The sequence below is a fragment of the Lepidochelys kempii genome, chromosome 7, assembly GCF_965140285.1.
Source record: "Lepidochelys kempii isolate rLepKem1 chromosome 7, rLepKem1.hap1, whole genome shotgun sequence".
NCBI classification, from domain to species: domain Eukaryota; kingdom Metazoa; phylum Chordata; order Testudines; family Cheloniidae; genus Lepidochelys; species Lepidochelys kempii.
Genome location: NC_136386.1, coordinates 81233521 through 81258365, shown reverse-complemented (window position 1 = coordinate 81258365; position 24845 = coordinate 81233521). Strand labels below are relative to the sequence as shown.

The following is a 24845-nucleotide window of genomic DNA, read 5'->3' as shown; positions in this document are numbered from 1 at the left end:
CTCAGAGTCTAACAGAAATGTTGTTGTCCACTATGACACAGAATAAATAATCTGGTTCTTAAAAAAGAGCAGCAGGAATATCTTCACTTTGAGAAAAATATTAAGAATTTTGGTAGCACATTTTACAGATGTAATTACGGTTTTTTTATTTCTGCTATGATTTCCATTTATAATTCAGCTAACATCCTGAATATGATAGCTGGTTCTGTTTTATTTTTAGCGCTAAGTAAAAATGATTAAAACGAAGAGCCAGTCTTCTTTTTCATTTTCTTTGGGCCATATGTGCACCTCCTCTGGAAGGTATCAGAGCCTTCCCAGGGAAGCCAGACTCAAGAGTCTGAAAAAACACTGCTGCAAACTGAGTATTCAGCTTTAGGAAACATTGCTTTCTTATTTGCAAATGTGAGAATTGTTATGTTTTTAGCAGATGATGTAGTATTAATTTCCTTTAAATATAGAATATTCAGGTTCATGTGATGACAGCTGGAAGCTAAGTAGCAAGAAAAGGAAATTCTGGTTATCCTACATCTAGTCCAACATCATCCTGTTCTTTGGGGACATCTAGCTACTAACTCAGAGCAGCATTCTCTTTACCAAGAAATACAGGACTACAGTACATGGCTTCAAAACCTAACTGAAGCAAGCAACCTGGAGACAACAATCAGGTGGTGTTTTCCCATCTCTTTAAGAGCAGGAAAATAGTTGACAGACCTGGAGGCATCAAATAGCCCATCCTCTAATAATCTTGCGAAAGAGAAGAACGGTTAGGAATGAGACCCTTAGAAAAGCCATTGCTAGTGCTGTGCAGAACTTTCATTTTGAAACTTGAAGACTGGTGGAACTCTCCTGATTTCATGTAGGGCTTTTGGTAGAGCAGGGCAAAAATTTCAAATAGTTTTATTTGCCAAAAAATGCAGTTGATTGGTCAAATTCAGTTAATAGTTTCAGCCAAAACAAATTATTTAAAAAAAAGTCTGAATGTTTTATTTCAACATTTTTGAAACAAAATGTTTTGACTTTTTGTTTTGAAATGACATTTCATTTTGAATTTCAGCTAGACTTATTTAAAAAACAAACAAGAACAACAGAAATAGGAAGTTTAAAAAACACCCAAAGCAGAAACAAAACAAACAAACAAAAAAGTTGGTACAGTCACCAAGCTGAAAAATCAGTTATTTGCTCAACTCTAGCTTCATGTCAATTCCAAAATTTGAGGAAGATTCATGAACCAAGCCAACCTGAGTCATTTGAGGCTGTATGTTCCTCTCTATGGTACTGGCTTTGACTGACAATTTGGCAGCCAAACTGCCAAAAAAGGCTAAGAAATCATTGTAGTTAGGTTTGGAGTTAAAGAACATCTCAATGGTTTCAGCATTCAAAGTTGATGCAACCAGGGATGCTTTGATGTTTTCAGCACATACCTTGGCCTCCAATGTGGTGACCAGATGGCACCTCTCATAACGAGCCTGGAAATATACAGGCTGAAATCATGTTAGGGGCTTCAAAATATTCAGGAAGTTGCTTATGTGGGGAGTAGTTTGACAAAATGGTGGTGGAATCCTCAATTAAATTAAAAAAGACTTTACGGAACCCTCTTAACTCCAAATCCAGGAAAAGGAATAGCTGGTCTTATTACAGCCTATATATCCTTTTCATGACTACTCCTCTAATCACAGAAGGCAAGACTATTGCAAAAGCAAATGGACCAAGGCTAAGCCTGAAAGGGGAGAAACAAATCTTCCTGCAATACAAATTCCAATACTAGATATAATGCCTCACTTGTTCAGCAGAGTTCCTGCATTTTCCTGGAGTTATGCCTAGATAAAATGCCTTCCCACTGTGAGGATGGAGACACAGAGTCTTGTGGTGAAAGAGGTTCCATGTTGTTTGTTAAAATGCAGCTCAACCTATTCCTGTCCCTCTTCATTGCCAAAGAATGGCCTCTTGACAGGTGATGACAATCAACATTGATGACACCTGGCTAGAGGCATCAGCTTGTCCTTTGTCTTCGAGGAACAGGTTTACCCACTCCCCATACTAGTCTGATAAATACATTTCAGTCATAATTTTAGCTTATGTTCATAATTTTACTTTATAATGGACCTTCGCAGGCAGAAGAGGATACAGGTATACCCTTTCCTGGGCAACATTCTAATCAGAGTCCCATCCAAGGAGGGGCTTACTCAAGCGACTCAGTCACTGATCCAAATGTGGCAACAGCATAGATGTACAGTAAATTTCTGAGTCATCTTCAACAATCTCAGTGCTTCATTACAGTTGTTCAGCTATTGCATCTCCATAAGGTGCAGCAAGCTTTGTCTTGGGATTTGAACATTGTGCTGCTCAATGCCTTAATCCAGGCGCCCTTTGAACCTATGAAATCAGTTTCATTGTATTAATTGACTATCAAAAGACGTTTTTGATCGCTATCACTTTGGCAAGAAGGTTGTCAGAGTAGGGAGTTTTTTCAGTTGATCCATCCTGCTGCAAGTTTCACAAAGATAAGGTGAATTTGAGAATGCATCCCACCTTTATTCCAAAAGTAGATTTGATTTTTCATTGAGCACAAGAGATCTCATTGCCTTCTTTTTGTCCACATCCGTCTCATCCAAAGGAGAAGCTATGGCATTAGCTGAATGTAAGGAAAGCTTTAAAGTTTTGTCTGAAAAGAACTGCCTAAGAAAAACAGCCTTACTGGTCTTATTTCATCCAAAAAAAAAAAAGTACTAAGGCATCAGAATCATCAATCTCACAGTGGATATGCTGATGCATTGCTGAGGCATATAGAGCAAAACAATTCAAACCTCCAATGGGCATCAGAGCTCACTTAGTACAAGCGCTGGTGGCATCATGAGATGAGAAAGGGAGGTCTCTTACGATGAAATCTGTAAAGCTACGACATGGTCATCCCTGTATTCATTTACCAAGTTTTACAAGATATACACAGTATTCAGCTGATGCAGATGTTGACAGGCAAGTCTTGCACGCTGCAGTGCTTTCATAGAGTCACTTTTCTCTCAGTGACATTATTTTGATCGTTCCCTAGGAATTTTGTTACTGTTGAGAAAATCGCACACTGACGATCTATGGAGCTAGCCCTGAGAGAGAATTGGAGAATTTGTGGTTGCTTACCTGACAATTTCCCCTTCTTTGAAGGGATAGGTCCATGGATCCAGACCTCTTGAAAAAGGGAGATCTTTTAAACTTATGGTTACAGTTCTCTGCAGTAGTAAAATTTTTCTTGCTGAGTATTATTTTTGCAAGGTGCTGATGCAGAACGAGAGATTCGGGTTTTTTGTTTCAGAGTCCAGAGGGGCTAGCTTTGGAAGTGTCTTGAAACTGCGGGGGTCCCTGGAAAGGGGGGTAGTCTTTTGTAGTCTTTTGTCAAGCATCCAGTCAACTTCTGGTTCTGTACTTTATGGCTACAGACAGGTGGTGACCCACACTGAGAATCTGTGCACCTACCACTTTGCAGAAGGGAAACTGCTCACTTAAACAACCACAAATTCTCCCATTTTATATTTTAGAGGTTAAAAATATTTTAAAAACTTAATCACACACCTACTTTTTTTTTTCAATAAAATTTTTGGAATATCTTAACACAAGCAGTACTTACTGATCCATTTCTTCTGTGCTAATTTCACCTTCAGATTCAGAAGAGGAGGCACCTGTGGAAGGGAAAAACATTTCATATGGAATCAAAATTTTCAGTAATTTGTCTAGCGAGTACGCAAACCTCCATTATTAGGATTTCTTATATAGCCTTTTAAAATTAGGATTATAAAGTTAAAACAAACCAAAAGATTATGTGCAGTAAAAACGAAGTAATACAGTATACTGAATTAAATCCAACACTACTAATGATAAATCTTGGGCCAATACAGATTTGAAATGGGATGGATTCAAGCGAGGAAAACAGCATCTGAAGTGAATGTCTGGCTCGATGCCCCACAATTCCTCCTTAAAATGTCACTAATATCTAAATCTTTTGACTGTTCTATGCTCTGTGGCACATGCCTTTGGAAGTATTGTGTAGTCAAATAAGAGCTTATACTTAGATGTTTGGTATTACTATCACAAAAACATCAGGGACCTGTAACCACATCTAGTATTCTTCGGGTTACTGGTTCCTCCTCCAGCCACTGCCCATTTAGCACTGTTTTGGTAAGAGGAATCATAGCTCCATTTGTCAGCGGCCTGGTACTCAAGACAATATCTGACTCTGCTTTCCCTGTGATCAGAATCTGTTTTTTTCTTTGAGGTGCCTAGTAGAGAATGTCTCCATTGCGGTGTCTCCTATCCAATTCCAATTGTCTTTTATAAAAGCAGATTGTGGCCCAAATCTGGAGAGGTAGTAAGCGCCTGCTGAGTACCCACAACTCCCACTGTTTTAAGTGGGTGTTGCAGGTAATCAGCACTTCCCATGATTTGTCTCTTCATTGGCAAATTACAGAAACAGAGAGAGAATATTATTAAGGGATAGTTTGTGATACCTTTATATTGAGTAGTACCTTCCTCCGCAAACAGTGTCATTGAGTTTAATGGGAGTAGTCATGGTGTAAGATACTCATTAGCAAGAGTAAGGATCTCACAATCTGGCCCTAAATACAGTAGCATGTACAAAATACATAGAAAATGGAACTACAGCAGGTTTTGCTAGGTTTGGCAATGTAATATTACATTGCCAAATCAAGTAGAAGGCACATATATATATCCCATAAATACTCTTACACTTTAAATATTCAATTTTGGAACCAAATAGATACAAGGAAAAACTTTACTATACATAGATATCAAAATGTATATTAAAATCAATATTCCCATTCCAGAGCAATTTTTAAAAATGTAATGATTGGAAGTAGTAAGATAAATAACTGAAAACCTGAAAACTATCTTTCTATTATATAAAAATAAGAGAATACACCCATGGAAATATATTATTACAATTAAAATGACTGAAAAAATAGAATAATGTTGTTATTCTATTACATTTTATGAGACTGAAATCACAAATGAAATTGGGGTAACAAGGTTTAAACTTTGCCTTTGACCCTTAGGACAGAGTTGAGTAAAGCGTTGGGATGAGCCATTAAAATAAACTAAGCTTATAAGAGTCCTTTGTTAATTCAGTGGCTGAATCAACTGAAGAGCAATTAAGTTTACAAAAGAGGTGCCTCTTCATTCCCATAAAAAATGAAAAGGCTCTAGTGAGGTGACCCTCATTCTATCTACACAGAGATGTAGATCCCAAAGTGAGACATCTTTAACCAATCAGAACTCAATAAAGGGTCACTGTCTGCTTGATTGAAGGCTCCCCTGTTCTTTCCCGTGCAACCACAAATATTAAACTGCATGTTAATATTTTTGCACAATTTTATTTTGTTTTCCCGTTTTTCTCCAAAATGTGGCTCACAAGGCTGAAACCAAGCAAAAGTGTAAATGTCTGAAATAGAAGGTAATTTTGCCCTACATGAGCTACAATACAAGAGTTACCTCGTACTGAGATTTCTTTATTGTCGGTAGTAGTGTTACAGCCAGTGTTTAGCCAGTTAATAGTTTTTGGCACCAAGAGCAGCTGACCAGTTAGGAGGGGAATAGTGCCAAACTAAGTTAGGTCATATAACTCACAATAAACACACACTCTTAACAAAAATATGACATAAAAACCCCTTCTGCTTAGAGTCTGGAAAGAGAGAGAGAAACCAAGATCCTATGAATTTCTTTTAAAACTTGTGAGGCCCTCCAGCTACTATGATAATGGGTCCAGTGTAAAAACCTAGCCATGATAGACAGCACTCACTTTAAGCTAAATGGCTTGGTTTTGGAACATAAGGATGGAAAATATGAGATAAGAGGCTTAAATCTGTGAAAACAAATACATTCAGTTTCATTTACAGTACATATTATATGCAGATATAAGGATCAAAGTATGTGTCGGACTTGTTTGTATACAGCTGCAAGTTGGGGATAACAGGTTAATCTCAGGCTACATTTCAGTTTTCCTTGTTGAAATAATAATTATTGCTAGAACTATCATATTCCTCAAATGTTTGAGCAACAAGTGCGAGAAAAACAGATTGATGGGGAATTAGACACATAGGTTGAGTTTTCTTTTTTCTAGAGGAGCTACAGAAAAGCACTATAGAGCGGTATAACAATCTCAGCACTTTTAGTCCCTGATCTTACAATGAGATCTGCAAGAGGTCCTGGATCTGAGTTTGTTGCAGGCTCAAGGCTTAGTAAAAATGTATTTAAAGAGCAATAAGAATACCTGTATAAAAGAACTTTCAGAGACAAAATGATAAAATGTATTAATAGACTGGAATTGTTGACTTTCCGCTGATCAGCTGTGCAGCAAACCAGTAAATTTAGTGCTAGTAAATAAAACACATCGTTCTGTTTTTAAAGATTTATGATCAGTTCATTTTGCAAAGATTTATAATGTTACCTTCTATGTATATCTCTGCAGAAGTTGAGTCTGTCCCATAGATGTTTGAAGCAAAGCAAGAATAACGTCCGGTGTCCTCTTCAAAAGCTTCAACTATAATCAATGAGTGCAGATCTCCTGACTGGATAATGTGAATATCTGGTGAGTTTTCAAGCTCCTTTCCTTCACTGTACCACCTGCAAGGCAAGATTACAGTTTATCATAACAAAAACTTGACAACCAGAAGGCAGTTTAACAACAAAACAGATGGCTTATTGCCCTAAGCAGAGAGATACCTTAGGTAAATTAAACTGACAGTTGAAAGAATAAACGGTTGATTGTTTTTGGAACACATAATTACAGCAAATAATAGAGCTACAATCTGTACAGTACTTATACCTATTAACATACTAGTTTATGTCAGACAACAATGAGGTATTTTTCCAGGCATAGGGATCTCACTGCTAACATGACAGGGGAAGAGAATAGAGTCCTAATTTGAATTCAGCTTTAGCTTCTCATTACGTCATATGAATTACATTAGATTTACTTCAAAAACATTATGTAATGTACAATGTACGTTAGTTTTTGGACATATAGAAAAATCTAATCTCAAACTTTCAAGCATCTCTTGACTGACTCCATTTCACTAGCTTGTTTACGTAAGTATCTTATCGTTCAAATAGAATACCTTTCTGATATCTGTTATGTGTGGCCTGGGGATTGGAAAGATTGACTGGATCACTGTACAGTAGTAAAGATTGTTATTCTTCCTTGTTTTTTGTTGTGGTATCCATGTTTCTGGTACATGTGTTTAACAACTTTTTAAAAAGATCAATGCAGTTATGAAAGTCCAAGAGGGAGCAGATAAGATGGGTTACTCTGTGTGGGCCAAAGGAGGTGGCGCCTCATCTGCCTTTCCAGAACAGCTAGGCCCAACCCATAAAGTTCAGATCCAGATCTGAACTCATCCAAAGTTTGGGAGTGTTCAGGTCTGGTGTTTTAGTTCAGACCCATCTGTACTTGCCTGGTATAAATTCCTGATATAGAAATTTCTCTTAAACTTCATCCCTATAAAATGTCACGTTCAGCTTGGAACAAAGTAAAGAAAAGGACTGGAATTTAATTTAACATGACTCTTTACATTGTCATGTGTTGCTGCATATTTGTGACCACTTGATGATTACATATATAAGGTTAATGTTTATATCCCAAGGAAAAGAGGCTTTCTTCCACATTATAAGACATCTCCATGGACAAGTCTTCTCAGGGGCAGATGGCCATTCAGGCAGTTGGACCCTAAATTCTTCTCTAGGTCCTGTTGCTCCATTTGCTTTTTAACCCTCATTTAGATGCTGCAGATTACACTGGGTGTGAACCTGAAATCCCAAATCCAATTTCTCATGTAAAAACAGGGATTTCACAACATTTCGTTAGACACTTAGAGATATCAAATCTCTTCAGCATTTCAAAGAGCCAATGCAGTAGAAGATGCAGGAAACAAAGGAGCATGTCTAGATTTTGTTTGAAAAGCAGCACCTCAGAAGGCAGCTCCATGAGATAGGCAATCTCAGCACCAATCAGCTCACCCTTACGCAAACAAGCTGGAGGAGAGAGGAGGTCTCCTTGACAGACACGGAGCCCTACTGACTGAGGTCTATATAATCATGAATGGCATGGAAAAAGTGAATAAAGAAGTGTCATTTACCCCTTTCACATAACAGAAGAGCCAGGGGCACCCATTGAAATTAATAGGCAGCAGGTTTAAACCAAAGGGAAGTACTTTTTCACACTACTCACAGTCAACCTGTGGAATTCATTGCCAGGGATGGTGTGAAGGCCAAAAGTATAACTGGGTTAAAAAAAGAATTAGATAAGATAATGGAGAATAGGTCCATCAATGGCTATTAGCTAATATGATCATGGATGCAAGCTCATGCTCCAGATGTCCCTAAACCTCCAAGAGCTGGGACTGGATGACAGCGGATGGATCACGCAAAATTGCCCTGTTCTGTTCATTCCCTCTGAAGCATCTTGCACTGGCCACTGTCAAAGACAGGATACTGAGCTAGACGGATCATTTGTCTGACCCAGTATAACTGTTCTTATGATTTAACTCTTCACGCAGCTCTAGAAATAATTCAACTAAGTAAAAGCTGTATACAAGCCACTGAGCACAAGCAAATATTATCAAAGAACTGGCAAGTAAAACTATATTACAGCAAATTTAAATTCATTGTAGAAAACTTTAGGAAAGACTTTCAAACAATAAACTATAGTGTGCTTGCACAGTGTCTCTTAGCACACATCATGAGGATCAGATCATAAAGAATTTGTTTGTACCTCAGATCTTTAAGAATATGACTAAACAAATAAAATTGCTCACATTTAACACTTTAGTTGCATTAGCATGTTGGAAGTACTGCATTTCAGATCAGTTTGGGGTGTATATCAGACAGTATATAAACTCTGGATCCCCAAAAGATCTTCCTGAGAAAAGAAGGGTAAGTAGCCTATACCACTGAAAGATGAACTCTAACAGAATTATGTGCAGACTGATAAGTGAGGCCTGAGGGAGCTCTGTAACAAACACAGCACGATAGGCACGCAGGAAGAAGTGGAACTTCAATACTTATTACATAACTGAGATGCAAACTAGTTACTATTTGTGCCCCATAAATCCTAAAAGCCTAATGTGAGGACAGGGTATATTCCCTATTATTTTGAATAAGACATAGTATGAGCTATACCTGTCCAATTAATTGACTTTGAGTGTTCAGTCCTGGAACTTATAAACTCTATCTATTCTTCAGGGGAGTTTCTGCCTTGCAGAGTGAACTCAGTTGCCTACCACACTGGTATCCTGTTAGAAAGACACTCCTTTATAACCGCAGAGTAGGATTTCAAGGCTGAATGACTGTATGTATCAGTTCTGTGCCTTTAAGTGTCAGTTTTACCTATCCACTTTCACAAATTACTAGCCTCTACTGTAACAAGCACTATAAACTGATTTAATGAATAAGTACTTACAAATTTAAAACCACCAATTACAACTGACAAATATGTAAGCATATATAAAGAAAAGAGCCCTGTAACGTAATTTTATTACAACAGACTGAGAATAGAGAGAACTTTGACATATACTCAATTTTCACTTCCTAAATTTTTCACAGATGAAATACAGATTTGCTTATGTGAAATATATTCACATTGTTTTTGTGAAATTTTGCCATTGAGAAAATGGCAACATTTTATGCTCACAACCCTGATCTCTTAATTGGTCATCATCTAGGGAAGACTTGGATCACATTCCTGTATCCCTTCCAGTCCTGCTTTGCTCATTTTCTAGGTCTTCAACTCTTGGGTGGGCATAATTAGATGCCCTGGCATGTTTTTTCAGTTAGCAATTTGACCAGGACAGAGCTGTGATCCAATATACTGTACTTCATAGCAACCACTGATGCTGCCTCTAAGCTTCATGGACCTTGTTAAATATGTTTCAAAACACTTCTTAAAAACTCTGTTATTGGAAGCCAAATTCAGTAGTGAGGAGCTCAGTCAGAAGTTTACAAAATACCATTATCTGCAATCGTTATTATAAAAGGAGCAGAGACAGTCACACATTCCTTAAAAAGCCAAACGGACTATAGAAAATTTCCAAAATGGCCAAAGAGACAAATCTTCAAAATTAGTATAAAAAGACAAAGGCAGGGGACTGAAAATAAAGACGCTTCAAAAGAAGCCTCTCTTTTAAAGGACTGATTGGGCAGCCTAGTACTAGAGCTATTCTACTGGCTACAGTAAGATTATATGGTTCTTTGCTCTGTGTGTGTGTTTGTGTATGACAAAGCACAGACAAAGCAAGAAACACTAAAATGGAAAGGCTATATGTGCTCCTTCTGATCAACTTTTTGAATAAAATTCTATTGGGGTAGGTCGGAATCTATTTTTCATTCCATTGTTTGTCAAGTGTATTTTCATGTAAACCATTTCTTCCTATTAACTTGCATGAATGCAGTCTTCTGTTACAGAGCACTACAGATGACAATGTATAACTCAGTAACTGCTGTTCTTTCCTCTGCAGTTACTATTTCTCTCATCCCTTCAAAATGAGCAGCATAAGTTAGTAAAGTAAACTTCAACTTATGTTTCAGACATAGGCTCAGTTTTCCCAAGAAGTATATTTTTAATCACTACTTCCATCTTACTTAAAGTTCGTACACTAATTATTTTGAGATTACAGAAACAAAACCCAAAGAGATCAAGAGTACAATATGCCCTTGTAATTTTTATAAATAAAAGGTATGTTTTTACACCAATAGTCCTCTCCTCACTACCACAAATTGTAAAATAACATTTTAGGAAATGTTTTAGTAGGATTTTTCATCCATCATATAAAATGTCAGATTGTGATATAATCCTTATTAATGAACATTTTATTCTTACCATTGAAATACTGTCCATGGCAGCAATGAAATGTTAGTTATAAAAGGAGTACTGACACTGAGATACGTGGCGTGACTAAAGTATCAATACTCTCTGTCACTGACATTTTATTCCTGCCACAAATTGTGGTGATAGTTCCACTACACAAGTCAGATTCACATGAAGCCCGACCAGCATCAAACACTTATGGCCAAATTCATCTCTGGCATAACTCCACTGACTTGAATGGAGTTATATCAAAGACAAGTTTGGCCCCATGGCTTAAAGAGATAAAAACCAATAAATGAGTTTTTATTAAACTCAGAAATATTTTTCAACTTAATGGAGATTATATGACTTTTAAATTTAACTACAAATTAATCAGTCACAGATCTATTTTCTTAAACAAAGCAGTGCTCAAATGAACCTTTTTTAGCTATCTGTGTGTATGTTAGAGAGTGCTCTCATAGAAATTTCATGACATGCAGCCTGTTTATAGCACTTCAAATCCTCATGACACTTACAGAATGGTTGTGTGTGCCAAATCATGCAATGTGATTCATAAGTAAAATTAACTTATCAGAGAGGAGCCAAACAGTTTGGAAAAAATTTAGACCTCTCTTAGCCTGAGCGGATAAGGAGGGGCCATCTGCCACCAATATGAAGGATGTATGTTATACCTACTACTTTAGTAATTAAAAAAAAGAGAGATGCAGAAGGAAGCATGGAGAGAAGTCCTCACAATCTTTAGCTCCATGAAAATAATTTAATGGTCCTCACCCCAAATACCTATTGTATATCTGACTTGTAGCTAAAGTAAATGTGACTCACTGTTTCAGAGTTTTTTGGGGGCAGGGGTTAAATTGTAATTCAAATTAACTTTTTAAACTATACATGCTTTGGAGCAAGGCAGTTGTTTTCTATGTGTTCATGCAATGCCTTGTACAATGAAGCTGGATCTTCGGTGGCCTCTAGGTGCTACCTCAACATAAATGTTAAATAATAATAAGCTAAGTGTTTCTCTCTAGCTGTGAACTCAGTTTTGGGGTCAGTATACCCAGATTTTGTGTTGTCATTCTTTGATTTTTCCTTTTTTTATGGCATTGCATAAAACTGATATAAAATAAAAGGGATAAAGTTTGGATACATTGAAATGTCTTTGTAGATAAGCTTAACCAACTTCACCTAGTGATGTGCTTAATTTCTTAAATCTTCCTGAGGCATTTGGCATTGCCTCATTTGCCACCTGTGGGCTTATTTACACTACATTTTACACACAACCATCTTTACATTAAGCCCTGGTTGCCTCAATGGTTTGGATGGGTCCGGATAAGTATCCAAATCAAAACAATCAAATCTTCAGAGGCTCACTTACCACTATTTTAAATCAGCTTCTTGTGCCACCCCTCTTTCTGTCCCTCACTGATTACCCACAAATACTTGCCCAATTGGTAGATTACACTACTTCACCATTTACACCTGTTTTCTGGCCCAGTTCCACCCAACATGATTTACACTACTATTTACATTGCCATTGTATTCGTTCCATAGTGTTTTATTTTTCAATTTGACTTATGAATGTCAGACATATCCAAATTCCAATCATGGACTTCTGCTCTTTTTGTATTTCACCTAGTATCTAAACTTCTTATCTCTGTAACATCATCTGACCTCCACCCATTCAATGTGGTGCTTGGTCCCCCTCTAATGGTGGTTGCTGGGCTACAGGTATAGGTTGATAGGTCTCCTGCAGCCTTGGTTGACAGAGCAGGATCTTTTAGCTCAGGCAGTAGAGGCTCATACTTTTATATCCTGAGGTCTTGGGTTCATTCCTTATGGATGATGATCCACAAAGGGGCTCTGTGTTACACCTTAAAAATGGCTTTCCTGTCCCTGGATGGCTGTTGTCCAAGTTTCAGAGAGAACTCCTGCAGAAGACACTGAGTGGGATTGGTTTGGCTAGTTCTGTAGTTTGTAATTTTTAGTAATTACAGTTACATAATTAGCATTAAAATACAGTAAATAATTTAATTTTGCAAGTCTCTATGTTACATCCACTAAGTGTAAGAGTTCTCATTTAGAAAGAAAAATTACAATATTATAAATGCAACATTAAAATATAGATACAAAATGTATCTATATACAACTTATCTATGTAAGTGTATCTATATATAACGTGTGTATCTATAAATACACATATATATATTTTTATATATAAGTGTATCTATATACAAAGTATACAAATCCATGGTATGCCCACATCTTGAATACTGCGTACAGATGTGGTCTCCTCATCTCAAAAAAGATATACTGGCATTAGAAAAGGTTCAGAGAAGGGCAACTAAAATGATTAGGGGTTTGGAACGGGTCCCATATGAGGAGAGATTAAAGAGGTTAGGATTTTCATCTTGGAAAAGAGGAGACTAAGCGGGGATATGATAGAGGTATATAAAATCATGAGTGGTGTGGAGAAAGTGAATAAGGAAACCTTAGTTACTTGTTCCCATAATATAAGAACTGGGGGCCACCAAATGAAATTAATGGGCAGCAGGTTTAAAACAAATAAAAGGAAGTTCTTCTTCACACAGCGCACAGTCAACCTGTGGAATTCCTTGCCTGAGGAGGTTGTGAAGGCTAGGATTATAACAGGGTTTGAAAGAGAGCTGGATAAATTCATGGAGGTCAAGTCCATTAATGGCTATTTGTCAGGATGGATAAGGAATGGTGTCCCTGGCCTCTGTTTGTCAGAGGGTGGAGGTGGATGGCAGGAAAGAGATCACTTGATCCTTGCCTGTTAGGTTTGCTCCCTCTGGGGCACCTGGTGTTGGCCGCTGTCGGTAGACAGGATACTGGTCTGAGCCAATATGGCCATTCTTATGTTCTTATGTTAAAAATATCAGTTAAGTCCTTCCTTATAACAAGTACAAAATATTCTTACAATGCCACTTTTACAAACAGTAAGTCAAGTGCTGAACAAACAGAGTGTAAAGAAACTTGATCATTTACAGGGAGTAACTGGATTATTAACCCTTTTTCTTGAAGTAAACAAACAGTGAGCTGGAGTACTTGTGGCACACGGCTGTTACTCTGAAACAATGAGCTGTAGTTCATGAAAGCTTGTGCTCAAATAAATTTGTTAGTTTCTAAGGTGCCACAAGTACTCCTTTTCTTTTTGCGAATACAGACTAACATGGCTGCTATTCTGAAACAGTTTCATGTTATACAAGTGTAAAACTTGAAAATGGAAAGGAGAAATGACACTGCAGCAAAGCCTAGGTTTTCATCACATTGCACTCTATTTCCACATATAGTAACTGAAACTTATAACCACAAGCACATGAACAAGTCACTGCACATGGAATTAACCACATACAGTGTGGCACTGTCAAATCAGGTACAAATACATGGCAGTATATCAATACCATTAAAAAATAAGAGAGATATGTTCCAAAGTGACTCACACCTGAGACAAGGAGCCTGTCTACACAATGAGTTAGTGTACAGCAAGCCAGGATGTGAATCTACAGTGCACGACCTTGTTGCATACTAACTGGTTGTATGGCCCTTACTACAGCACACTGGGAGTTCTGTAATGCTCTTTGCCATATTCCCATTTCAAATAGCAGTATTTCAGAGAACACTATAGACACAACAAGTGGATACTGAATACTGCTGTACAAATGTAATTTTAAAAGAATGATTTTTATTGATGTCTCAGATGGTTCTGGAGATATAAAAGCTGAGCTAAATAAGGGAATTTTGTGTTTGGGTTTAGAGGGAAATTTACAAATGAATTCTGTTGCCATCAAATAACTCATATTTTATTTGTATACATTTTCTGGGGTCAAAGTTGTCTCCCTGATACCTCATTGTTGCTATAATAACATGCTTTAAGTGTTCTCACCAGAGCTGGTCAAATAGTTTTCTAAAAATTAATGGACACTTTTGCAAACAAAAATGCCAAGTTTGGTTTGCTACGGTTCGTGAAGTTGTATTATTTATTATGAATAGGTGTTCAGACAACTGCTGGGCATTTGTGAAAATATCTGTGAATCCTAAAGTTTGGCAAATTTTAGCACAAATGATTATTTGTCTGAAAATTCATACTGAAGTATGTTATTTACTATTCATTATTCATCCTTTAAAAAGAGTTTTCGTCAGCCAATCAAAGCAGAAATTATATCATGTATCTTAGCTGTTCCATCACACAATGGAAACAATGAATAGTCAAAGTGAACAGTTTATGAACAACTCAGTCTGAAAGTTTGGAGTGTTATTGCTGTGTTGGTCCCAGGATATTAGCGAGATAAGGTGAGTGAGGTAATATCTCTTTTTGGATGGACTTCTGTTGGTGAGAGAGACAAGAGACACAGAGCTCTTCTTCAGGTCTGAAAGCTTGTCTGTTTCACTCATCTTGTCTCTTATAGTCTGAAAGTTATTTTTCTAATTATTCAGCAAAAATTTACAAATGAGAAATATATTTAAAGAAAATCATCACTGTATGAATAATTCATTAGGCAAATAAGTGGCTAAATTAACATTGAATCATATGCATAATGAATAGTTCAATCAGGTCTAGTGGTCATAGAGTAGACAGTGTCCCCTCCCTACATTACTATTTCCAATCAGATCCCTTAGGAAACTTCCAGTCCCCACCCCTCAAATCATTCAGGCAGTCTCAGGGATGAGAGGTTCAGTTCAAGACTCCAGCCTCTAATATGATAATCAGGATATTTTATCTCAAACCTCTGACTTCTTCCATCTTGCCATTGAGTCAGAAGAACTAGACTGTCTGATTTCTTGCTACTATTGACCATTTGGTGGCAGTTATTCCTATTAATCCATCTGTCTCTGATGGAAATTCTTTGCACCCATCTCTCTGCAGTACTGAAACTCATTGATTTAGAAGCACTGAAATCATGATAACATTTTGGATTTAAATTACTTGTTTAGAAAAGTGCTTGTTCAGCAGCAGTAATGACAAGCTAACATGTGAAAAGTAAATCAGTAATAACAAAACCCACATTGCAATCCCAATATCTGCTAAAAGTTAATTGACATTTACCTCAGATAGTGGCTACAAAAAGTAAATGCACTCTTGGAAAAAGAAGGATCACTATCATTTGCTTTGAAGCCCAGCAAAAACATAAATCAAAATTGTAGCTGCAGACAACCCATGATACTGTGTTCCTTTTAGGCATTCTTCTCTAGGTCATCTATTCCACCACTTTGTGTGCAGAAGGCCAGTACATTCTGTCAAGATGGCTGATACCAGCAATGTGAACCGAATGTCAAATGATAAAGTTAGTTTCTATTCTTTCTTAATACTATCTTAACACAGGTTTATGAATCAAAAAAGGAACCTGTTTAAACAACATTTTGTGTTGACAATCATTCTTTTTTTACATCAGTGGAGTTATTCAGATTTACACCAGTGTAAATGAGGTCAGAATAACTCTAATAGATCAAACCAACATGATGGAACTAAGCACTTCTAAACCTGGAGTTTCAAAGTCCAAATCAAAACTTCCTTCAATTCAAATTCATTCAAATTTGGTATTTGGATTTAGGAATTATAGGTTCCAGGCAATAGCTTGTATCCAAACCTCAGACTAGAGGTTGTAGTTTGAACCATCTCTTCTACACAGTTTTTGAAATAGTCTTTGTAGGGGTATATTTTTAAGACCCAGGTTGTACCATAGAAACAAATTACCTTTCTGCCACTCAAATACTCCATCAGAAGCCATGCTGTCACATCCAACATGACAATCCATGCCCTCATTCCTCAGGCTACCTTCCACGAGTTACTACTGACACACTCTCGTATTAACTTGTGCCAGAATGTCCTACAGGCCTAGTAGTGGTGGGGGGGAGGGGGGTGAATTATGATTTGGAGAGAAGCCATTGCCCTTCTCTAACCACAGACTATTAAAGCAATTGAGCATTCAGAGAGGGGCTTCTGCAAGGTTAGGGGAAGGGACAAGCATTCCATGAACCCCACATTAAGTTCTGCTTCATGAACTGGTGATAAATTCCTGCTTTCCAGAGGCTGCTGACTTTTTTGTATCTGTCTTTCTTGGCTATTAGAATATAGCTGTCTCCTCCTTGCATAACTTCTCAGCCATTACATTAACCAACCACACACCTTCTTAAAAAGTGCTACCCTCAAAGTAGGCTGATCTCCAATACTTTTTCTAATCCATGGTCAACACATTTCAGCATCTACAGGCAACAAGATACCTTCTTTACTGTCATTGACAGCTCTATACACCAGGCCAAAGATACCCAATATTTTTAGTGAGTTGTATGCTCAAGTCCCCATAGCTCATTGGAAGTTGGTCCACAAGTAAATTATTTTCGGATTTTATTTTTCCTGGAACTAATGACTATGAGTGAGTCAGGATCATTGTATATGGAAATGTATAATATAGACCGATGCAATCAAGCAGCACAAAATACCACATAATGCTCTCACTCATTCTCACAAAGTTACATCTCATAGGACCCACTTGTCTGGCTCCCAGTGTGAGTCAGTGTGGGTCTTGTGGAATTTTTTAAAATGTATTATAGGAAAGATCCTTGAAGGCAAAGTGCCTGGACAAGTCAGCCCCGGAGTCTTTGGAATCTGAGAAGTTAGAGATTTCTTCAAAGTAGGGAATTTGTATCTAGGACTTGGCAATGTTTCCCCTCTAGTCTCTTCAGGAAAATCAACTCCCTTACACTACTATCTTCTTTCATCCTCTTTCTCTTCTACCAAACAAAGAGCTGAATTCAATTTGGCATTTGTGATGATGGAGGCTGAACAAGAGGAGTACAAAGAAAGGCTCAGAGGAAACTGTTAATCAGAGCAGTGAGTTTGGGCAGGAAACATACTGGAATGCACATTGCTACCCATTAAGATGCTTCCCTTTGATTTCAGCCTAGAAATAATATACCCCTACCTCCTCTATTAATAACAATCAGTTCCTGTGGAGGAAGGGCACATTATTGCTATTGAGAAACTTAGCAAGAAATTCTTTGTGGCACCATGGGTTGTGACCTGGTTGGGGGTTCAGAAGCTAGGCTCACCAAGAATAAAAATGATCTGGCAGTGTCAGATAAGAATGGAGCCCCATACATTTTGGGACTTAGAATCATAGAATCATAGAATATCAGGGTTGGAAGGGACCTCAGGAGGTCATCCAGTCCAACCCCCTGCTCAAAAGCAGGACCAATCCCCAATAATATCATCCCAGCCAGGGCTTTGTCAAGCCTGACCTTAAAACTTCCTTAAAAACTTCTAAGGAAGGAGATTCTACCACCTCCCTAGGTAACGCATTCCAGTGTTTCACCACCCTCCTAGTGAAAAAGTTTTTCCTAATATCCAACCTAAACCTCCCCCACTGCAACTTGAGACCATTACTCCTTGTCCTGTCCTCTTCTACCACTGAGAATAGTCTAGAACCATCCTCTCTGGAACCACCTCTCAGGTAGTTGAAAGAAGCTATCAAATCCCCCCTCATTCTTCTCTTCTGCAGACTAAACAATCCCAGTTCCCTCAGCCTCTCCTCATAAGTCATGTGTTCCAGACCCCTAATCATTTTTGTTGCCCTTCGCTGGACTCTTTCCAATTTATCCACATCCTTCTTGTAGTGTGGGGCCCAAAACTGGACACAGTACTCCAGATGAGGCCTCACCAATGTTGAATAGAGGGCGATGATCACGTCCCTTGATCTGCTCGCTATGCCCCTACTTATACATCCCAAAATGCCATTGGCCTTCTTGGCAACAAGGGCACACTGCTGACTCATATCCAGCTTCTTGTCCACTGTCACCCCTAGGTCCTTTTCCGCAGAACTGCTGCCTAGCCATTCGGTCCCTAGTCTGTAGCTGTGCATTGGGTTCTTCCGTCCTAAGTGCAGGATCCTGCACTTATCCTTATTGAACCTCATCAGATTTCTTTTGGCCCAATCCTCCAATTTGTCTAGATCCCTCTGTATCCTATCCCACTTCTTGTCTTCTTGGAAGGATTTCTCATAGCTGAAACGTGGCCAAAACCAAAGGATTTGTTTGTAGATGCTCATTCCTTTGTCCTTATTACAGGAATGTGCTGCCGTGACTGCTTCTTTCTGAGAAGTAGCAATTCTTGGGGAAAAAAGCTGGGAGAGTGGAAGACAAAGATTTTTTACTACAAAAATCTCGGTATGTCTTTCACTTGATGCTGAAGCCTGTTATTCTTGTGAGAGAAATGATAAACCTAGTTGGGAATGGCGACTCTGAAGATGCAAGAAAGACCCTGCAATATATTTTAAAAGGGACTTCTAAACTATGAAGAAAATAGTAGATGACTGTCTGAGCTATTGGGCTATTTAAGATACTGTCAATATTAATTGGGAAATAAAAGTAAATAGCATGACTTTTCGTTAGAGGATAGGTTGAATTCTCCTTTCAGTCACTGTGATGCATCCTCATTGCAGTCACTGGGGTTGCACCCAGGTGACTGAGAACATTTAGTCTATGGGCTATCTTTAAACAAGTTTAGGTTGAGAAACACTAATAAAATCTGAGAATTTGAAGGTAAAAGTGAAAATTTTAATAAACTATTTCCCAATCTGTGTCCCTGGCATATAATGTTTAGCACTTTTATAGTGCCTTTCATCACCAAAGGTCTTTACAAATATTACCTAATTAATCCTTGACATTCCCCTGAGATGTAGGCAGAAACTATACCACATGGTTTAGCTGTTCAACCACATGGGTAACAAACAGTCATTAGTTAAAGCATTTCACAGTTGAAGACTCTAAGGTTACGTGACTTTCCCAAGGCTACAGAGGGAATCCTTGTCAGACCCTGTATTAGAATTAAGGAATTCCTGGCTCCGAGTGTAATAACTGAAGAGGGGATTTTTAATCTCTCATCATTTATATTATGCATTTATTAGTGAAAATCTCTTGGTCATACAATCCTGTACTTACTCAACCCAAATGCATTCAAACTATAGCAACAAGAATCATGCACATAGCTATTTTCACCTGGTTCACTTTGATTAATCACTCAGTTCCCATAAAAAGAACAAAGCTTTCTCAGAAAGGAGATAACACATTTTCTAATTACAGAAGTGTAGCTCTTAACAGGTATCTCCTCTACAATTCAGAGAAAAAGCATGCCCCCTAAATGTCTTAAGTTTAAACAGCAACAACCCTCTGGATGATTTAAAGAAAGCAATTGTTTTTCCTAATTAATGTTAATAACCAAGATCAAAGAATTTCTGCTACAAACTTTTAAAACATATACACAAAACCATCTTAGAGGTGTAACACATCCACCTGCCATTACAGAAATGCAAAATGGCAAAAGTTGAATATGTTTACCTGACTTCAGGTGCTGGAATTCCTACCACAATGCAGTCCAACTGCACTTTGGTTCCTTCAGGAACTTCTCTGCTTTTCAGTTTTTGTGTAAAGCGTGGTGGCTGTCCGATGGGCTCCTCAAAATATAAAGATGTGGGTGCTGCCTCTGTTCTTAAATCTGTACTTTCTAATTGATTTATAGCTTCCAAGTTTTCCTCCTGTTGATCATTTGTTTTTTCAAGTATATGCTCTGCTTTATTATCCAAGTCTTGAGATACTGGAATAGAAGGTCGTTCTCTCTTTTCTGACAGCTTTGGGAAACTAGGGCTACCTTCTTGAGCAGCCTTATTTTTAGATTCAAGTTTGCTCCTGTAGTTTTTGCACGTTTTAGGTCTTATTCTTTTAGAATTATGTGCTTTGAAAAGTGAAGAAAGCTCCTCAATAAAATCTGCTGCCTTGTTTAGGAATTCCTTTTTGGATTCTGCTTCAGAACCAAACTGTTGTTTCTTTAGATCCTGAGTGCTCTCTTTGAAACCTTTTGTTTCTGTGACATGATCCAGGCAAAAGTTTGAGTGGAGACCATTGTCTGAAGTTGGCAAAACTGTGGACTGGGGCACTTGTTTGTTTGAAACTGTTTTTCCACAGTTTTTCACTTGATCAGAGCTATAATGTACATGTGTCTGTTGCTCATCCTGTTTTTCAAGTGGATCTTGATCAATTGCTTGTCTTGCCAGATTTACACTTTCATCTAATTCTTCTTGGCTCAAAAAGGCAGAGAGATCTGGAAGGTCATCTTGGCCATCTACTTCCTCTGAAGCCCCAGAAGTACTGCCATAATGGAAAGTGTGTGGAGATGCTTCTGATCTACTTCTTTCACTGTTCCCTTGATGTCTGGTTTCAGCTAAATAACTCTCTCTCAGAAGTTGAGATATTGAAGTGGAAGATTCTAAACTGTTGTCTTGCATGCTGTCAACAAAAAGGACAAATAGGACCACACCTCAGCAATAGTAAATTAGTTACCAGCACAGAATTATATGCGTCTGAAAAGCAGAACACAAAGATTTTAAATTGTACTTCTATTCTAAACATTTTCTTTTAAAAATGGGCTCTTTTTATTAAATAGACCTGTTCTTGTGTAATTCAGAGTCAGATCTGCTTCCTTTGTGAACTAAAATCAGTTTTTATTACTTTTTACTCCTGTTAGACTTGCAGAACTATTCTATTCCCAGGTAATAGGTCAAGAAAATTGTTAAATAACTTCCAGTTGCAAAGCCTTTATGGTTGACTATGTGCAAGCCAGCTTTGACTTTTAGATTTGATGCTGAATTTGTAGGACTGACAATTAGGAGAAAAAACAAACAAACAGCTTTACGGTACTTATAAACTGAGCAACTTTGGTTTGAAATCACTGAGAGTCAATAAGTATATAACCCCACAAAGTCAATTTTTGGGGTTAAAACACACTCTAATGGTAATTTTTCATTGAAAACTCATAGAAAATAATATATTAAGTACATAAGAACAGCCATGCTAGGTCAGACCAATGGTCCATCTAACTCAGTATTCCGTCTCTAACAGTGACCAGTGCCAGATACTTCAGAGGGTATGAACAGAACAGGGTAATTTTGAGTGATCCATCCCCTGTCATCCTGTCCCAGCTTCTGGCAGTTGAAGCCTTAGGGACACCTGGAGAATACGGTTGTGTCTCTTAACATCTTGGCTAATAGCCACTGATGGATCTATCCTCCATGAACTTATCTAATTCTTTTTGAAACCCAGTTACACTTTAGGCCTTCACAGTTTCCCATGTTCATCCCCTTTTACAGATCATTTATGAATATGTTGAACAGGACAGGTCTCCATACAGACCCTTGGGGGACCTCGCTATTTAACTCTCTAAATTTATTCCTACTACGCTGTCTATTAATTGCAGTTAACTCACCAGATTAACTCAAAAAAATTAATTGCGATTAATCACAGTTTTAATCGCACTGTTAAACAATAGAATACCAATTGAAATTTATTAAATATTTTTTCTACGTTTTCAAATATATTGATTTAAATTACAACACAGAATACAAAGTGTACAGTACTCACTTTATATTATTTTTATTACAAATATTTGCACTGTAAAAATGACAAAAGAAATAGTATTTTTAATTCACCTAATACAAGTACTGTAGTGCAATCTCTTTATCATGAAAGTTGAACTTACAAGTGTAGAATTATGTACAAAAAAAACTGCATTAAAAAATAAAACAATGTAAAACTTTAGAGCCTACAAGTCCACTCAGTCCTACTTCTTGTTCAGCCAATCACTACGAGAAACAAGTTTGTTTACATTTATGGCAGATAATGCTTCCCACTTCTTATTTACAATGTCACCTGAAAGTGAAGACAGATGTTCACATGGGACTTTTGTAGCCAGCATTGCAAGCTATTTACGTGCCAGATATGCTAAACATATGCCCCTTCATGCTTTGGCCACTGTTCCAGAGGACATGCTTCTATGCTGATGAAACTTGTTAAAAAATGTGTTAATTAAATTTGTGACTGAACTACTTGGGGGAGAATTGTATGTTTGCTGCTGTGTGTTTTACCTGCATCCTGCCATATATTTCATGTTATATCAGTCTCCGATGATGACCCATCATGTTGTTCATTTTAAGAACACTTTCACTGCAGATTTGACAAAACACAAAGAAGGTATCCTAATGTGAGATTTCTAAAGATAACTACAGCTTTCAACCCAAGATTTAAGAATCTGAAGTGCCTTCCAAAATCTGATCGGGACGGGGTGTGAAGCATGCTTTTAGAAGTCTTAAAAGAGCAACACTCCGATGCGGAAACTACAGAACCCAAACCACCGAAAAAGAAAATCAACCTTCTGCTGGTGGCATCTGACTCAGATGATGAAAATGAACATACATTGGTCTGCACTGCTTTGGATCATTGAGCAGAACCCATAATCAGAATGGACGCATGTCCTCTGGAATGGTGGTTGAAGCATCAAGAGACATATGAATCTTTAGCTCATCTTGCATGTAAATATTTTGCAACACCGGCTACAACAATGCCATGCGAATGCCTATTCTCACTTTCAGGTGACATTGTAAACAAGAAGCGGGAAGCATTATCACCTTCAAATGTAAACAAACTTGTTTGTCTGTGATTGGCTGAACAAGAAGTAGGACTGAGTGGATTTGTAGGCTCTAAAGTTTTTCGTTGTTTTATTTTTGAATGCAGTTATTTTTTGTACATAAGTTGTAAGTTCAACTTTCATGATAAAGAGATTGCACTACAGTACTTGTATTAAGTGAATTGAAAAATACTATTACTTTTATTTTTACAGTCCAAATATTTATAATAAAAAAAATATAAAGTGAGCACTGTAAACTTTGCATTCTGTATTATAATTGAAATCAATATATTTGAAAATGTGGAAAACATCCAAAATATTTAAGTAAATAATATTCTATTACTGTTTCACAGCACGATTAATTGTGATTAATTGCGATTAATTTTTTTAATTGCTTGACAGCCCTAATTCCTACCCTTTGTTTCCTATCTTTTTACTAGTTACTGATCCATGAGAGGACATTCCCTCTTATCCCATGACTGCTTACTTTGCTTAAGTACTTTTGGTGAGGGACCTTGTCAAGGGCTTTCTCAAAGTCCAAGTACACTATATTGACTGGCAATATATTGAGGGGCGCTGGAATGGGGTGGGAAGGAGGAAGTGGCCATGGCTCCATAACTTTTTTCCTGCCTTAAGGGCAAGTGATGGGGGGCAAGGGGGCGGAGAGGAGCAAGCAGTGTGCAGAGCCTCGGGAGAAGAGGCGCAGTGAGGGCAGGGTCTCAGAGGAAGAGGCAGAGTGGGGGCGGGGCCTCGGTGGAGCAGGGATGGGGGCGCAAGGGAAGAGGTGGAATGGAGCCTCACGTGGGAGGGGCAGATCAGGCTACAGTTCAAGCGTTAGTCACCTCCGCACTTTTAGAGAGCTTCCAACGCTCCTGCCTTGTCCACATGCTTGTTGGCACTCTCAAAGAATTCTAACAGATGAGTGAGGCATGATTTCCTTTTATAATAGCCATGTTGACTCCCAACATCATGTTTATCTATGCGTCTGATAATACTGTTCTTTACTATAGCTTCAACCATTACAAAAAACAAATTATGGCACAGCATGTACTGTACTTTACTTACTTTACATACTTAGAATATTATGAATTGTTTTATCCATTGATTAAGACACACAGTTCAGCACATTAACTTCACAATATGTATTTGAGTAAAGGTGGATATTGATTTTATACTTTGACAAGAATGCCATTTCTATAATTTCTATAATTGGACCATATAAAACTATTTGAGTCAAGTGAGCCAAGATGCAGTGAACCATTAAAGATGACAAGATGGTATTGGGAAGCCCAAATTTCAATTCTTAATGCCTTAATAAGAATTCGAAATCCTACATTTGGATGCTCAGATCAGCATTTCAGCACATAAATTCTTGTTTTATGCATATAAGGCCCAATATGAATATCCAAATGTGGGACTTGAATATCCTATTAAGGTGCTTATATTTTGAAAATTCAGCTTGAAGTTGTTTAGAAGAAAAGGAGAGATTCCATGCAGAGGACTAGGTAGTAGATGTGTGTGTGT

The 24845-nt window shown here is 37.7% G+C and overlaps 1 protein-coding gene across 1 annotated transcript in view; it reads right to left on the bottom strand.

Moving 5' to 3' along the window:
- MYPN (myopalladin) overlaps window positions 1-24845 on the bottom strand; it is a 115194-nt gene that overhangs the window by 67163 nt on the left and 23186 nt on the right. The window contains exons 2-4 of the mRNA XM_073353448.2: window positions 20204-21148; window positions 6449-6624; window positions 3617-3668 (exon numbers count right to left, since the gene is read on the bottom strand). Coding sequence (XP_073209549.2) covers window positions 3617-3668; window positions 6449-6624; window positions 20204-21147 — 1172 coding nt within the window. The 5' untranslated portion in view covers window position 21148. The remainder of the gene's footprint in view (window positions 1-3616; window positions 3669-6448; window positions 6625-20203; window positions 21149-24845) is intronic.